This window comes from Pleurodeles waltl, chromosome 3_1, assembly GCF_031143425.1.
Source record: "Pleurodeles waltl isolate 20211129_DDA chromosome 3_1, aPleWal1.hap1.20221129, whole genome shotgun sequence".
Classification (NCBI taxonomy): Eukaryota; Metazoa; Chordata; class Amphibia; order Caudata; family Salamandridae; genus Pleurodeles; species Pleurodeles waltl.
Window position 1 is genome coordinate 1,126,931,599 of NC_090440.1, and position 16,586 is coordinate 1,126,948,184.

Sequence of the window (16,586 nt, forward strand, 5' to 3'; positions counted from 1 at the left end):
CCAGCTGGAAGCCTTACACTTCAACAGAGGTCTGACAGGAATCAGCTGTGTGGAGAGAGAGCGCGCTTCAGAACAGAAACTCCTGTGAGGTAAAATTACATTTGAAGATTATATTACAGAAAACTGATAAATATTGTCAAGGTTTATTCGAAGAGTTTGATAGTAGACCGTTCCCGTGGAAGTCGGCAAGGCTACAGAGTTAATGTATGAATTAACCTTATGTTTACAAGGTTCTTGTTTAAGATATTAAAGTCAAAGAAAAAACTAACTTTAAAAGAGCAAGTATCTACAAATGTCAAGGTTATAAACAAAGGCCAAGTTTAAAGGAGAAACGAACTGTTAACAAATAAGCATTTACAAATTCAATGGTAATAAACCAAAATAGAGTTTAAAAGAGAAACGAACTTAAATAAACAAGCATTTACAACTACAAGTTATCGACAGATGTCGAAGTAAGGAAGGAGAAACTAACTGTAATAAACAAGCATTTACAAATACAAGTTATCAACAAATGTCGAAGTAAGAAAGGAGAAACGAACTTTAATAAACAAGCATTTACAAATACAAGTATTGACAGAAGTCACAATAAGACAGGAGAAATTAAATAACATCAGCTGATTTGAAGAACGCATTATCACCAACTATATATATATATATATATATATATATATATATATATATATATATATATATATATATAGCAACATAAAACCAATCTCTAACAAAGGTTGAGAAGTTCTTCCAGAATCAGTAATAAGCATTTTTTTTAAGAAGAGCTATCATTTATAGAGAGAAGCAAGGCTACAGAGAACTCAGGGTGAGTGAAGAAATAATAGAATTAAAGAGAATTAAGTGTTGAGAGTAGAAAGTGAAAAACTGATGTTGTATGTCCCTAGTAATTGCGACTGTGACTCTTGCAGGTGCTGTATCCAATCTTAGATGTGAAGAGGCAGACTGAATACTGGCGTTCATCATCTCTGTGGCAGTCTCTCTACCATCCCATTCCCATTTCCCCCTCCGGGGTACTCAGCACGAAGGATTAATATTCGTTGTGAGTAGCTCGGTCGGGACTGAGAAGTTATCTTCTGCTTCTGAGGAAATCGAATTGAAGTATCCTGACAGATTGAAGTGCCTTCACCCTAATTTTAGGGAAAAAACAGATTTCCTCCTGAGCAGAATGGCAGAAGAAATTAATATAAAAGCATTAGCCACCGTTTTGAAAGGGTTACAGAAACAATTAAATAACACCATAGAAGAAACAGTCCAAATAAAACAGCGAATAAATGAGTTAGGGAACACCGCTAAATCAAATGAATCTGTGTTTTCACAAATCCCTAGCCCTTCACAGTCTGCAGGTATATACACTCAAGTAATTCATGCGGTTTCCCCTATTATTCCTTTGGCTCAACCCGAGCGCTTCGGTGGGGATCCACATAAGGCGCAGATTTTTCTGACCCAATGCTCATTGCATTTTTTATTTAGACCAGTCATTTTTTCCGAAGACCAGTCCAAAGTGGCATTTATATTGTCTTATCTGACAGGAGATGCGGCTGCATGGTCCATGCCAATAATTTCCAGAAATGATCCTGTTTTATATCATTTCCAAAATTTCAAGGAAGAGTTCTTAAGAATATTTGATCGGCGAACTGCAGCTCAAGCCACTGACAATGAACTACTGGAAATCAGGCAAGGTAATAAAGATCTAGTAGCCTATCTGGCTCATTTCAATAAACTCATTGTAGAGACTGCCTGCCCGGAGTCAAAAAGAGCTGCCATATTTTATTGTGGACTGAGAAATAAATTGAAAGATGCCTTAGCACAAGTTCCAAATAGACCCACCGAAATTTCAGAGTTAATTGATCTTGTGTTACAGATTGACCACCGGTTAACTGAACGAAGAGCAGAAAAGAGAAGAGAGTATCGACCATTTCCCCTGAGAATTGATCGTGTAAGAAATGATCATACGAGAGCCGGAGAAGGGATAACGATAGAAGAACCAATGCAAATTGGTTCCATCCGAGGTCCTTTATCTAAGGAAGAAAAAGAGAAAAGAAGAGTGAATCAACTATTTTTATATTGTGGTGCATCTGGGCATTTTGTTAAAAACTGTCCCAAGAAACCCAAAGCTCTTCAGTCGGGAAAAGGCCAGCTTCATCAGTAGAGGGAGTTGCCATGATGAAAGCAGAACCCAAGTCAACTCCTTTAGATCAACGAGTGGCGAATACCTTACAAACCGCAGCGCCACATTTGGTACAAACAGTATCAGTTAAGACTCTTGAGAAGGAAATTCAAGGGATCTCAGTTATGATAGACTCTGGAGCTACGGGCAACTTCTGTGATATCAAATACGCTCGTAAAATGGGTATTCGATTTATCAAGAAATCTACTTTGGAAGTAGTAAGAGCTGTGGATGGAACCAATCTTTCTTCAGGACCCATTTCCCATGAGACTGAACCAATTCAGATGCAAGGTTTTGGTGGACATCAGTAGCAGATAATCTTTAATTTGATAGATGCTCCACAATTTCAAGTCATTTTGGGTCTGCCCTGGCTTACAGAACATAATCCACAAATTGATTGGAGCAAAAGAACGATCAAGATGAATTCCTCTTACTGCAAAGAGAATTGCTTTCATGATGGAGTGGAAGTGTCCACCAAGTCCCAAGCGGCCTGTTTATCATCACACTCTTCAATGATCTGTGCACTAAAGACAGCAGAAATCCCAAAAGAATATGAGGATTTAGTCGCCGTTTTTGATGAAAAGGAGGCTGAGAAATTGCCACCACATCGACCCTACGACTGCAAAATTGAACTGGAGCCAGGTGCGATATTGCCATGTAGCAGAATATACGCATTGACCGAAGCAGAGAATCAACATTTAAAGGAGTATTTGGATCAATATCTTGCTAATGGTTTTATTCGTCCTTCTGAATCTCCAGTGTCATCCCCACTATTTTTCATACCAAAGAAGGATGGGAGTCTTCGAACTTGCATTGATTATCGAGCCCTCAATCAGGTTACCATCAAGAATCGATACCCACTGCCTTTAGTGTCAGTTTTATTAGATCAAGTAAAGAATGCTAGAATCTACACCAAATTGGACCTGCGAGGAGCATATCATTTGATTCGAGTGGCTTCAGGGGATGAATGGAAAACCGCTTTTCGGACTCGATACGGATTATATGAATATCAAGTGATGCCTTATGGGTTATGCAATGCTCCCGCTGCCTTCCAGCATTTCGTTAATGATATATTACGAGAATTCCTCGACCGGATTGCCGCGGTTTATATAGATGACATTTTAATCTTTTCCGACAATCTACAGGAGCACATTTCCCATGTTCGATCCATCCTCACAAGGTTGCAAAAAAAACATCTCTATGTAAAATTGGAGAAGTGTGCATTTCATGTGGAACGAGTTGAGTTCTTAGGATTCATTTTGTCACCAGAAGGAGTTAGTATGGATCCTGCCAAGATAAAGACAGTGCAAAATTGGCCTTCTCCTTGCAATGTCAAAGAGATCCAGAGTTTCTTGGGGTTCGCTAATTTTTATCGAAGATTCATATCCAATTTTTCTCAAACAGTTACACCCATTACTCGATTGTTGATGAAAGGAGTGAAGTTTGAGTGGACAAAAGAAGCTGAAAATGCTTTTAATTTTTTGAAGAAGTCCTTCGTCTCAGCTCCAATCTTGCTCCACCCCAATCCAGATGAGCCATATTATGTGGAGGCAGATGCTTCAGATGTTGCCATAGGAGATATCCTTTCCCAGCATCATAAAGATACAGGTCAATTACATCCAGTGGCCTATTTCTCTCGAAAATTAACACCACCAGAGATAAATTATTCAATTGCGGATAAGGAGCTATTGGCAGTCAAAGAAACTTTTCGTGAGTGGAGGCATTAAATTTTGGGAGCTAAGCATAAAGTGACCGTTTACAAGGACCACCGAAATTTACAGTTTTTAAAATCAGCTCGAACTCTAACAGCTAGACAACTGCGTTGGTCCCTATATTTTGCAGACTTTGATTTTGTTATCACTTTCAGACCAGGAAAAGTAAATGGGAAGGCAGATGCTCTATCTCGAATTGATACCGGTGCAGTTAAAGAGCCTCCAGAAAAACGAATTGATTATTCCACAAGAGAAGTTCATATCTGCCATATTGTATGAAAATTTAACCAAAGAAATTCAAGAAAACTTAACATTCGAAGGAATGCTGAAGTGGTCCAAAGAAGGCCAAGGAAGAGAAATCAAAAAAGGTTTGCCATACTTTAAAGGTGCACTGTATGTTCCGACTGTGGAGCTGCAACAAAAAATTCTTCAGGCTTATCATGACGATCAATTGGCTGGACACAAAGGAATTCAAAAGACTCAAAATCTAATACAACGAGAATTGTGGTGGCCAAAAATGAAAACTCAGATAAGACAATATGTGTCAACTTGTGACAAATGTCAAAGAGGGAAATCAAATAGAACAGCTTCACAAGGTCTGTTAAGACCTTTGCCCACTTCACCCCATGCCTGGCATACTGTTACTATGGATCTTATAGTGGGCCTCCCTAGTAGCCAAGGTTTTAACACTATCCTAGTTTTTGTAGACACTTTCACTAAAATGGCGCATTTCATTCCTTTGAAAGAAATCCCTCGAGCCCCACAGGTTGCACAGTTGTTTACACAAAACATAGTACGCGCCCATGGTCTCCAAAAAATTCTAGTTTCAGACAGGGGGTCCCAATTTGTTTCTCTCTTTTTGAAGGCCTTTAGTAAAAGATTAGGAATTGATTCTCGTTACTCTATCAGTTACCATCCTGAAACCGATGGGCAAACAGAGAGAGTGAATCAAGAGTTAGAACAGTATTTAAGACTCAATGTATTCGATAAAGAGAAGGAATAGCCTGAGTTGATGTGGCCAGCTGAATTTGCTTACAATAATGCTGTTCATTCCACCACTGGGTTCACCCCCTTTTATCTGAACCATGGTAGACATCCTAATGTAATGTTGGGTAAAGAAGATGATTCAGTGCCTGCAGTAGAAGAGATGGTGAGGGATTTGCAGACCACGTTAGTTAGGGCTAGAAAAAACATCATTCAAGCAAAAGACTCATATAAGACTCAGGCTGATAGAAAAAGAAGAGAGAGACCCATTTATTCGAAAGGAGACAAAGTTTGGTTATCCACTCGTCATTTACGTCTCAAAGGAAATCGCAAATTTCAGCCACAATTTATTGGCCCATTCAAAGTTGACAAGATGATCAATCCAGTGGCAGTTAACTTGCAGTTGCCAGCTCATCTAAAGATACATCCTGTTTTCCATGTCTCCTTGTTAAAGAACAGTCCTCCAAATTTACGTCAAAACTCCCCTCCAATTCCTATCCAGATTAGCTCTGCAAAAGAGTATGAGGTCAATCAAATCTTAGATTCCAAAATCCGTAATGGCCAGCTTTATTATCTAATTGATTGGAAAGGTTATGGTCCAGAGGAACGATCCTGGGAGCCGCACGAGTATGTACATGCTTCAAGATTAGTGAGAAACTTTCATAGAACCTACCCAAGCAAACCTAAATTGGAGAACTGTTCCTTGAGGGGGAGTACTGTCATGACCACACAAACTTGCCAAGTCAAATCAAAGAAGTGCATGAGAAAAGCAAAGAGATATCCTCAGTGGAGACAGCAAAGCCCAAACTGGAAGAAGGTTTGCAGAGTAATCTTGCGCTTATTTCAAAGGAAGAATCAAGAAGAGAAGATCCAAGATGGCCGCTGTGAGTCCTGAAGGTTAGTTACAGTTCTAGTCTTGCAATCGGTTGGTTGCTAGGTTACGAGCTCTCCAGCTGGAAGCCTTGCACTTCAACAGAGGTCTGACAGGAATCAGCTGTGTGGAGAGAGAGCGCGCTTCAGAACAGAAACTCCTGTGAGGTAAAATTACATTTGAAGATTATATTACAGAAAACTGATAAATATTCTCAAGGTTTATTCGAAGAGTTTGATAGTAGACCATTCCCGTGGAAGTCGGCAAGGCTACAGAGTTAATGTATGAATTAACCTTATGTTTACAAGGTTCTTGTTTAAGATATTAAAGTCAAAGAAAAAACGAACTTTAAAAGAGCAAGTATCTACAAATGTCAAGGTTATAAACAAAGGCCAAGTTTAAAGGAGAAACGAACTGTTAACAAATAAGCATTTACAAATTCAATGGTAATAAACCAAAATAGAGTTTAAAAGAGAAACGCACTTAAATAAACAAGCATTTACAACTGCAAGTTATCGACAGATGTCGAAGTAAGGAAGGAGAAACTAACTGTAATAAACAAGCATTTACAAATACAAGTTATCAACAAATGTCGAAGGAAGAAAGGAGAAACGAACTTTAATAAACAAGCATTTACAAATACAAGTATTGACAGAAGTCACAATAAGACAGGAGAAATTAAATAACATCAGCTGATTTGAAGATCGCATTATCACCAACTATATATATATATATAGCAACATAAAACCAATCTCTAACAAAGGTTGAGAAGTTCTTCCAGAATCAGTAATAAGCATTTTTTTAAGAAGAGCTATCATTTATAGAGAGAAGCAAGGCTACAGAGAACTCAGGGTGGGTGAAGAAATAATAGAATTAAAGAGAATTAAGTGTTGAGAGTAGAAAGTGAAAAACTGATGTTGTATGTCCCTAGTAATTGCGACTGTGACTCTTGCAGGTGCTGTATCCAATCTTAGATGTGAAGAGGCAGACTGAGTACTGGCGTTCATCATCTCTGTGGCACTCTCTCTACCATCCCATTCCCCTTTCCCCCTCCGGGGTACTCAGCACGAAGGATTAATATTCGTTGTGAGTAGCTCGGGTCGGTACTGAGGAGTTATCTTCTGCTTCTGAGGAAATCGAATTGAAGTATCCTGACACAGGAAGAACTACAGAATAAGAAGGACTGCCCTGCTGGACCCCTGACCTGCACCTGGACACTGCACTCTGGAGGACTGCACCAGCTGCACACTTGGGCTTCACCACAAGAAGGACTTTGCCTGACTTCAACTGGTTCAAGGAGGGACTCCCTGTTTGCTACAGGTGAAAAATTGCTAACCAGAGTCCCCTGCACCAACTCCTGAAGAAACCAACCAGCTGACCACTGTCCTGTCGCCAAAAAGGAGTTTGCACCAGGTGCATTCCGGGAGTTGTAGTCCGCACCCTCCAGGAGCATCTCAGAGCTTCTGGAACCTTAGGGTGAGCTGTGGACCTCAAAAGAACCTTAAAAGAACATCTGGAAGAAGATTCAGAAGTTTGGAGAACTTTTGGAAAAAAGCTCCATAGAGGGACCGACCCACCGCGGCAACTCAAGCCGGCTTGCCTCAACCGCGACCCGGCCTGACTTGCAGGTTCGTCATGGTGAAGAAAATCTCCAAAAAAGTTACTAAGTCCGAACGTAGGAAGTTGACAGGGACCTCCCAGGCAGTGTATCTGAAGAGGGCTCCAAGGACGTCGGACCAAGATTCAGGTTTGCCCCGGTCGAAGGATTTTCACCTCAAAAAAACGACAAAGTACGAAGGTAAAAATAGCCACCGAGGGCTCCTGCGACACGTATCCGAGGAAGAGTTCCAGGAGGTCGGATTGGACTGGCAGGTTCATCCTGCTGAAGAAAATCTCCAGAAAAACGACTAAGTTCTAGGCTAAACTTTTGACCGAGGCCTCCCGCGGGCTGCAGCCGAGCCAGGCTCCATTGTGGTCGGCCTTAAACTTTGACTTTGCCCCAGTCGTGGTGCGACCAGATTGGCGCTTTTAGTATTTAAGCGCTATAAAGCATTAATTGTTTAAAAACTCATATCCCCGGTTCCCTTTATCCGATTTTATTCGTTTTGGTGTCATTTTAAAGCCAAAAATATTTCCTATTTTTATAAATTGATTGCGGATTTTTAAACTGTTTCGTGTGTTTTGTTTAATTACTGTTTTGTGATATTTGAATGCTTTACGCTTTGTCTCCTAAGTTAAGCCATGTCGCTCATTGCCAAGCTACCAAGGGTTGAGCTGGGTTTAATTTACTGAGACCTAACTGGACCTAAGTGGAGGTGAGTGGCCTATTGATAAGTGTAGGTACTTACCTGCCCTTACCAATGGCCCATTTTCCAACAGGGCAGCTTTAGCAACACAAAAGGATGATGGACACAGTGCTGAAACTTTTCAAACACTCACCCCCCAATCACAGATCTGGGTTTAATCTATCATCCTTTGCTTGCCATACCACCTCAGTTGGAACCCAGCTACATGCAAATCAGTCTTTACCCTGTTTTCCCAGAGAACAGTCCAACCCGCGCTACCAGGTCAGTGCCTCCCTGGACCACAAATAAGAATCCTAGGATCAGCTTTGGGGTTTTACCCTTTATCAGCCAGACTAGCTGAATCCCATGGCACAGTGAGCACGGGACCCACACCTGGGAATACCCTTCCCACCTAGGGCAACTTTAGCAACACAAAAGGATGATGGACAGAGTGCTGGAACTTTTCAAACACTTACCCCCAGTCACAGATCCAGGTTTAGTCTATCATTCTTTTGCTCACCATCCCACCCCGGTCTAGACCCAGGCATATGCAAATCAGTCTTAACCCTGTACTCCTGGGGAACAGTCCAGCCCGAACTGCGTTGCCAGGTCCTCCCTGGACCGGAAACAAGTATCCTGGGACTGGTTTCAGGGTATCACCCTTCATCAGCCAGACTAGCTTGAATCCAGTGGCAGAGTTACCCACTTTTATAAAGAAATAGCTCAACTATATTTTATTGCCATCTTCACAGTCTTGGTGCTTTTTTATTTTCAGTTAAGTATAGATCATTATTTTACAATTATTTGGATACTGCTGTTGAATCTGTTTCATGTGTACACCTGATGAACTATAAGGAGGGCCACTAAAATTATGAGATTGTGCAGCTGAAGCAATTTTTGCATAATTATAAATTTGCAGCCTTTGCCACACAATCCATAATCTGCTAATTTTAACCAAATAACTGTTGTTTCTGTTTTAAACGGTTCAGAAGTTACAAAAACTGCAGTGACACGTGTCACGACACTGTGGAAGGCCCTTTCCAAAACTGGACTGGTCACCTTTCTGATGCTTATTGCAATACTTGGGTGTTATACTGGCACTAATGAGGTGCAACCAATGCCCATACAATGTTACCAAGTTTAATATTGCTAAATGTGCCACATTATGCTGCATAATCTGGGTTTTCTTGCTGCATAATTTACTCAACCCCGCCCCATAATTTGGACCTCTCCTGCCGAATAATTCCAGTGGCCCTGAATATAAGGCATCTAAACTTTATCTTCCAGATTTCTCCGGTCCGTCACCAACAAATGTGACTTAAATGACCACTAAATGTATTCACTAAACAAATGTATGCAGTCACCTCTAGGTTACATACTCCAGCTTTGATCAGAAACGCTACAAGGATGTTCAACATGCCGGACAAAACATTTTGTTTCTGCTGATTGCGTTTAAAGACAGGTTTTCGGCTATTTTTTTGTTTAATATTATGCCATCAAATAGAGGCTACAGCCTTCCCAGGCGTAATAGACCCCTCAACCCTTTTTTTGGGCTGTGTGTCAAAGGTCTTGAGGCAGAGTATTATAGTCAGAAAGTCTGACATAAATATTTTACCCTAAATATCTTTTCAAAAACATTGGCCCATTGGATGAAATATCTTTGTATATAATATTTGGGACAGAATATTTATGTCAGACAATAGTTTACCTGCGTTATTCTGGTACCATATCGTATCACAGGGACCAAGTGACCTCAGGTCTTGTGAAACCGCTCAGTCAATTCTGTATTTCCTACAGAGTTTTGATGCTGGGTCAATTTGAACTATGCTTAGAATTGTGTTGTGTTAAATTGTATCTTATCAAAAGTGTAGAGATTTTCTTCTAGCGAAGCCTCAAACGGTTTGTTTTTGTGGTCGAGTAATTAGCATGCCAGTTTGTTCATCTAGGTTTGTGGATCATGGCAGGTAGAGGTCTACATGAATTGGTGTTGTGCGGCTCAGAGGTGTGTCCTAAACATATGGCAGCGAAGTTATAACTGCACTTAAGCATTGCATGATGCAGCAGATGTGGAATAGACAGAGACTCATTTGCCTATACTCACCGTACATACCTTAGACTTTCCAATGAGAAAAAACAGTATCCACTGCCGTAGTGCACAGTGCTGTCTGCCAGACCTGACTGAAGGTGTCATATATGACATCAGCTCACTTTGTGGCTATGCATTGTGACATGGGTACTGGACCTGCTTGCTCTTCGCTTTTCTGTGCCACTAAAAAGTCCTTTTTGCTCCCTCCTAAAAGTAATCCCTAATTTCACGTACGCACGTTTATTTTCACGTATTCTCTTACGTTTGATTTTTACAATAGCAGTTTCATTTCTAAAACAAAAAATGATAGCCACCCAGTCACACACACTGGTAGCGTCGCCATGGCACAGACCTTTCATGTGGGGAGGACCAGGGGTTGGGCTTTGGTTGATAAAAGAACCTCCTATGAAGTGTGTTATCAAATAAACACAGCGTCCACTGGGACTGCACGAAACAAAATCGCTACCCGGCTATTTTCTGAGCCGTCTCACCCTGGTTTCCACCCCAACATTAACTCTGCTATAAATATGCAGCTTAGGACAGGCCGGGGTAAAACCACAGACCACCTTCTTGTAATTGTGAGGCATGTGGCTCGGATGGTGTGCGCGCCAGCTGTGGCACAGCTTTCAATTGCATGTTAAACATCGCTTCTACAACGGCCTATTTAGCATTTCAGCTAAATTTAGAGCCGAGGGCACACTTTTACCGCCCTGACATGAAAGGATCCCTGTTTCCAATTACATCTACTTTGCGATTGAGGGTACTTTACGCTTTTAGTATCGGAGAGTTCACTTAGGGCTCTGAGCGTTCAAGGAAAGGATATCTTCCAAACTCTGTGCCCAGCGCTGATCTTTAGCAAGAACACCGATGCTTTAAATGGGCCGGCACTGTCCATTACTGAGTAGCTGCACTTCTTCGAGCTGAAACCTGCACTTCTTCAAGCTGATAGGGAGAGTGCCTGCACTTCTCAGCACTGCCGCAATACATTTAATAGGAGAGTACCAACACTTCCCAGGAGCAAACAGGTATTCTAAATAGTGAGGTCCCTCATTTCTGTATTACCATTTAAAGCACTGAAGAATACGTGCAAAGGGATTTGTCATATATTTTTATTTATACGTGCACACCACGTACCTTACCTATCAAGTTGTAAAATACAAAAGTATAATTTAATTTTTTCTCCAGACTCCTTGGGTGTTTTTTCTAGTCGTAGAAGGGGATAACACAACCGAAGCGATGTCTATTGCGAACACAGCCGCTGAGTATATGCTCTCCGACGCCCTGCTGCCTGACCGCAAGGCGTCGCGCAGTAAGGGCTTCCGCCTGGAGCTGCACACGGACCGCGTCATCAAGTTTGTCTCGGTGGGACTACCGCTTCTCCTCGTGTCTCTCGCCTTTGCCCGTGAACTGTCGACAGGTACGTCATTCTGCGCTTTATTTTGCATTGTTTTCTAACGTTAACGTGTGTTGCTCTGGGATAGGAAGCACAGACAGCCGCTATTCAGAAGCTCTACCTGGAATATACGAAACATAAGAGTTCTGAACTCTTAAAACCCAGTAGTGCTATGATAACGTAAAACCCAGCAGTGCTTGGAAATTATGTGCATGCGCCAAGCCGTCAAGAACAGTTTAATGCAGTTATAGACAGGTTCATTATTTTTTGGCTCGAGTCGTTCAGTGAAATTGCAGTGTTTCACTAGCCATTGGTGTACATTTCGAAACAAAAATGCCCGCACAGGTGAAAAATTGCTTGAATACAATGCACATTTGTTTTGTGCAACTTTTGTGAACTGGCCCAAGGTCAGTGCTTAATTTGTAAATAAAAAGGTGCCGGTGCCCAAAGCCCTTCTCTTAAACATGCGGCTGCTGCAATTAAATGTGTGAACACGTAATCCTAAAGCCATCTCGGGCCCCTTCTAACCATGTAAAGCCACTCCGTGCCCCTTCAGCTCACTCTTGCATCTTTCTACTTTCTCCCTTTGTGACGCTTTTTCGTTTTTCCCTTCCTCCGTCTGTCCCATATGTGTCTTTTGCTCGCAGCAAATGCGTGAGGCAGAAGAGTAAGCCCCGGCCCTCAAAAATAAGTGCCGGTGCACAGCACCGGAAACAACAAGCACAAATTAAGCATTGCCCAAGCTACATTATGATCTTCTAAGAAAGCCATGAAGTTTGAGAATGTGATAGGTGTTGGGAAACAAAATCGACTAAGTAAATATGCAAAGTATCGGAGTATGATAAATAAGTGTTCTTATACAGAAAACTTCATTATGTATATATATTTTTTTTTACATCAATCAAGACAGCCAAACAAATCACGTTTAAAATACACTTGGATGACCAGACATTCTTCCTACCGAGAATGATAAAGTGAGGACAGACACACCTATTAATAGACACAGGAGCAAAGTCAAAAGGTAGACAGGCAAACAGACAAACAACCACTCCAGAAACAACAGGATAGACAGATGCAATGAGTCAGGCTACAGAAACAAACTAATCAGATTAGAGGAACTGAGACACGAATGAATAGCCGAGTTCCATTGATGGAGTAGCAAACAGACAGATGAAGCCATACACTGACAGGTAAAGTAGACTTCGGAAGAGAGAGGCAGTTAATGGAAGAGAAAACTTGATGGATTGATACTAAGTGCCCAGTTGCTGGGGAAGAATCACTCCTCCCTTCCCCACGAGAATGATGGATGATTTGGAGAGTATTATTGCATAGTGTTGCAGATAGTGATCATTCGTACTGGAGTCGTGTGGCAAAGGGGCCTTTGTTGCTTATTGTTGTCAGCTAAGGATCACCCCTTAGGATCAGATTACCAGATGGGGGTTATTACCTATTGTTCTCAGGAAAGGATCAGCATCAGAGGAGGAGTGGTATGACTTGGAGGGTGTAGTTTCATAACGTTCTTGGAAGACCACCTCCACAGGAGAGGCACCAGTATCTTAGAAGGAGTTATTACATAGGTTTATCAGGAATGGATCACTAAAGGGTAATTACATAGTGTTATCAGGGAAGCCAGTGTAGTAGGATGGCTTGGACCTGGTTATTACATGCTATTTTCGGTGAGGATCACTGTTAGTGTGGTGGAATGATTTCGACTGGTTTAACAAATAGCATTGACCATTAACAACCACCCTCTCTATTATTGCACATTGCTATGAGTGTGATCAAATGGCTTGAGGGGGGGTATTGCATCGTTGGAAGCAAAAGAGTTGGGGGTGGTTCAAGTAAGTGGTTGTGTATCAAATCATATATGCTAAGCTGTCTGAGCAAAAAAACAATTTGAAAGTGAAAACGACAAATCCTACGTCACACTATCATGATGTGTGGATATTTGCTCTTGCAAATGGAGCTCACTATCATGCAAGGTCTGTCAGTATGCTGGCTTTCCTGCAGTAAAACGTTAAAGGGTACACACATGTTCCTAGGTTAAAGGCGTATGCAGTTAGCATTTAAGAATGTGATGAACACCCACAAAGTCCTATATTTGTGGAAATCCCCAGACATTCCCAATGATTTTCTAAACCAGCCTCATTTGCCCACACCTGGAGACAGAAAAGCCTAATGTAAGTATGTCAGTTGGGCGTGACAAACATAAAAAAAGACTAATATTTCACTAGAGAATTTTGTTTCTTATTTTAAATTAAGAAAACAAAAAACTTTGATTTGCGAATGGAGACTTCAGCCACATTTACTCCCACAGATAGTCTGCCCTCCTGATAATCTACAGAAGTCATGAAAAGCTGGACCACTCATAGATATCCACATAGAATTCTGTGAGTATATAAGTCAGAAATGTATTGAAGCCATTGGAGGCGATATTTACAAAGCTAGCTTTTTGATTTATTTAAGGCGATTTGGTGATGGTACCCAGGCAGTAAGAAATGTAGGTAGATAGGTAAAATGACAGCCAGGAATAGATACACATGAAGAACACTTGTAAAAAAGACAGTCATGTTTCCAAAAAGATATAGACAAACAGACAACAAACAGATTCAGATTTTTTTATTTGTTGATGTGATATTTATAGTACATATTACAAACCTAGAGGCTTAGCTCTGCCCAAAGCCTGGCCACATAATTTACAGTATGATTCTGGTCTTTTTTATATTGTATGTTGGTACACCAAGGGAGCGGTACAGTGTGGCACAGTGTTAGACCTGGCATTTTTTGGTGTATTTGCCCTGGCTTTTTGCCTTCTGACCTACTGTTTTTGATGGTATGCTGGACTTTGGTTTTCCTGATTTATTGTCTCTGCACCCTTTACCACTACAGATCAGTGCTGAAGTGCAAGCGTCCCTGTGTAAATTGTATTGGTAATTGGTTTACCCATGATTGGCATATCTGATTTACTATTAAGTCCATAGTAAAGTGCACTACTTGTGCCCAGGGCCTGTAAATCAAATGCTAATAGTGGTCCTGCAGCACCGATTGTGTCACCCACATGAGTAGCACTGTAAACATGTTTGAGACCTCCCACTGCAGTGTCTGTGTGTGCAGTCTTGCACTGCCAATTCGAACTGGCACGTGTACCCACTTGCCAGGCTAAAACCTTCCCTTTTACTACATGTAAGGCACCCTAAGGTAAGCCCTAGGTAGCTACATGGGCAGGGTGCAGTGTATTTAAAAAGATAGGACATGTACTGGTGTGTTTCACATGTCCTGATAGTAAAATACTGCCAAATTCGGTTCTCACTATTGCAAGGCCTATCTCTCCCATAGGTTAACCTGTGAACTTCCTTTAAATATATCTTTTAAGTGCAGTTCCCCATTGGGAGCAGATATAGATGTGGAGTCTGAGGCTTCTGAACTCACAATTTAAATTCATCTTTTGGTAGAATTGTATTTTAGATTGTCAGTTTGAAAATGGCACTTTTAGAAAGTGGGCATCTTCTTGCTTAATCATTCTGCATCTCTGCCTGCTTGTGTATTCCATGTCTGGGTCAGACTGACAGTTGGCTGTTGTGAGTTTCCTCTAGACAGTGACACAAATCCTGATGAGTTTCCTGGGCTAGAGTGGGGAGGGAGGAGCTGACACACCTGAAAGGGCTGAGCCTGCCCTCACACAATACAGTCTCCAACACCCCACCGTGTGTCTGGGGCCAGGCCTGGGCAAAGCAGAATCTTCCCAACAACAGAGACTTTCCTTTGATGTTTGCCTACTTCAAAGGCAGAAAGGGGTATAAGTAGTGAACCCAAAACCCCATATTTTTAGAACACTTCTGGATCAAGAGGAACCTCTGGCAAGCAGAAGAGATGAAGAGCTGGAGGATGAGCACTGTCCCTTTGCTGTGTATGCTTTGCTGGGTTGGCCTTCAGTTGCTGCTTCTGACTTAAGGAGGGCAAAGACTTAACTTTGCTGTGTATCCTGCTTGTGAAGTTTCTCCATGGGCTAAAAGTAGAGATTGCTTCCTTTTGGCAATCTCAGAGACATCAAAGACTTCAGCTTTATCTGCCAACAGCACCATGAACTGTGTGTTTTGTTCTGCAACAGAAGAAAAACCACTGCAACGCCATCAATGACACCGCTGCGTGCACCATGACTTGACAATGCTGTACAGAGCTGTGCTCCACGTCGCACCAATGCTGTCACTGAGCCGCTGCTTGCACAGTGAGCTGTGGGCACAACTCTTCGCATCGCCTTGCTCACACAACAATCTTGGCATCCCCGCTGCTCCGAGCTGACACAGGTGCCGCTGCCTGCACTGTGGCCTGAGGACACCGCTCGTGAGGCACACAATGCACCGTCCCATCGCGCTCTGTTGCACCGGTCCACCAACTCCCGCGCCATTGACTCCAGCAGCATCAACAGACATCCCGGTCTGCACCGCGACCCATGGGTGCCGCACGAAGCCCGCGCCGCACAGCTGCCTTGGGCCTACCAACGACAGAGCTTCAGCAATGACGATGCTGCTGCCTGCACCATGACCTGGAGAGACTGCACATCGCACTGCTCCACTTCACACCACAACCCTGGTCTCACCGATGCCCAGGGCAGCATCACCGAGCCGCTGGCTCCACCGGGATCTGTTGGCACCACACATCGCATCGTCTTGCTTCACACCACAGCCCTGATGCCATCAACGCCAGCGCTCCTGACTTCGTCATCAGCCCGCAGTTCAATCTGCAATGCATGTGACTTCAAGGGCCTGACGACCCCCACACCGACCTCTGGAACCGATGTCTACAACACCAGCAATCTCATTGTGAGGATCACAACACCCTATATTTTCAAGGTACTGTTTGCGGGTCTTCACAACACCATAGCTGGCCCGCAATGCTCCGGCCAGCCTGGACTGTTGGATATGCTGTTAACGAAGTCTTGATAGTCCCAGACGGAGATAATGACTTCAATAAAGTATGTTTTTAAGTAATTCTTGCAAAATTCATACCTTTATTACTGAATGTTGGATTTGTCTAATTTATGTTTTTGTTTTACATATATAAATATCGGCTGTTTCT

The 16,586-nt window shown here is 42.2% G+C and overlaps 1 protein-coding gene across 1 annotated transcript in view; it reads left to right on the forward strand.

Annotated features, from left to right (window-relative positions):
• The first annotated feature begins 10,921 nt into the window (after nt 1-10,921).
• Nucleotides 10,922-16,586, forward strand: part of PANX3 (pannexin 3) — a 49,572-nt gene continuing 43,907 nt past the window's right edge. The window contains exons 1-2 of the mRNA XM_069224425.1: nt 10,922-11,142; nt 11,303-11,534. Coding sequence (XP_069080526.1) covers nt 11,354-11,534 — 181 coding nt within the window. The 5' untranslated portion in view covers nt 10,922-11,142; nt 11,303-11,353. The remainder of the gene's footprint in view (nt 11,143-11,302; nt 11,535-16,586) is intronic.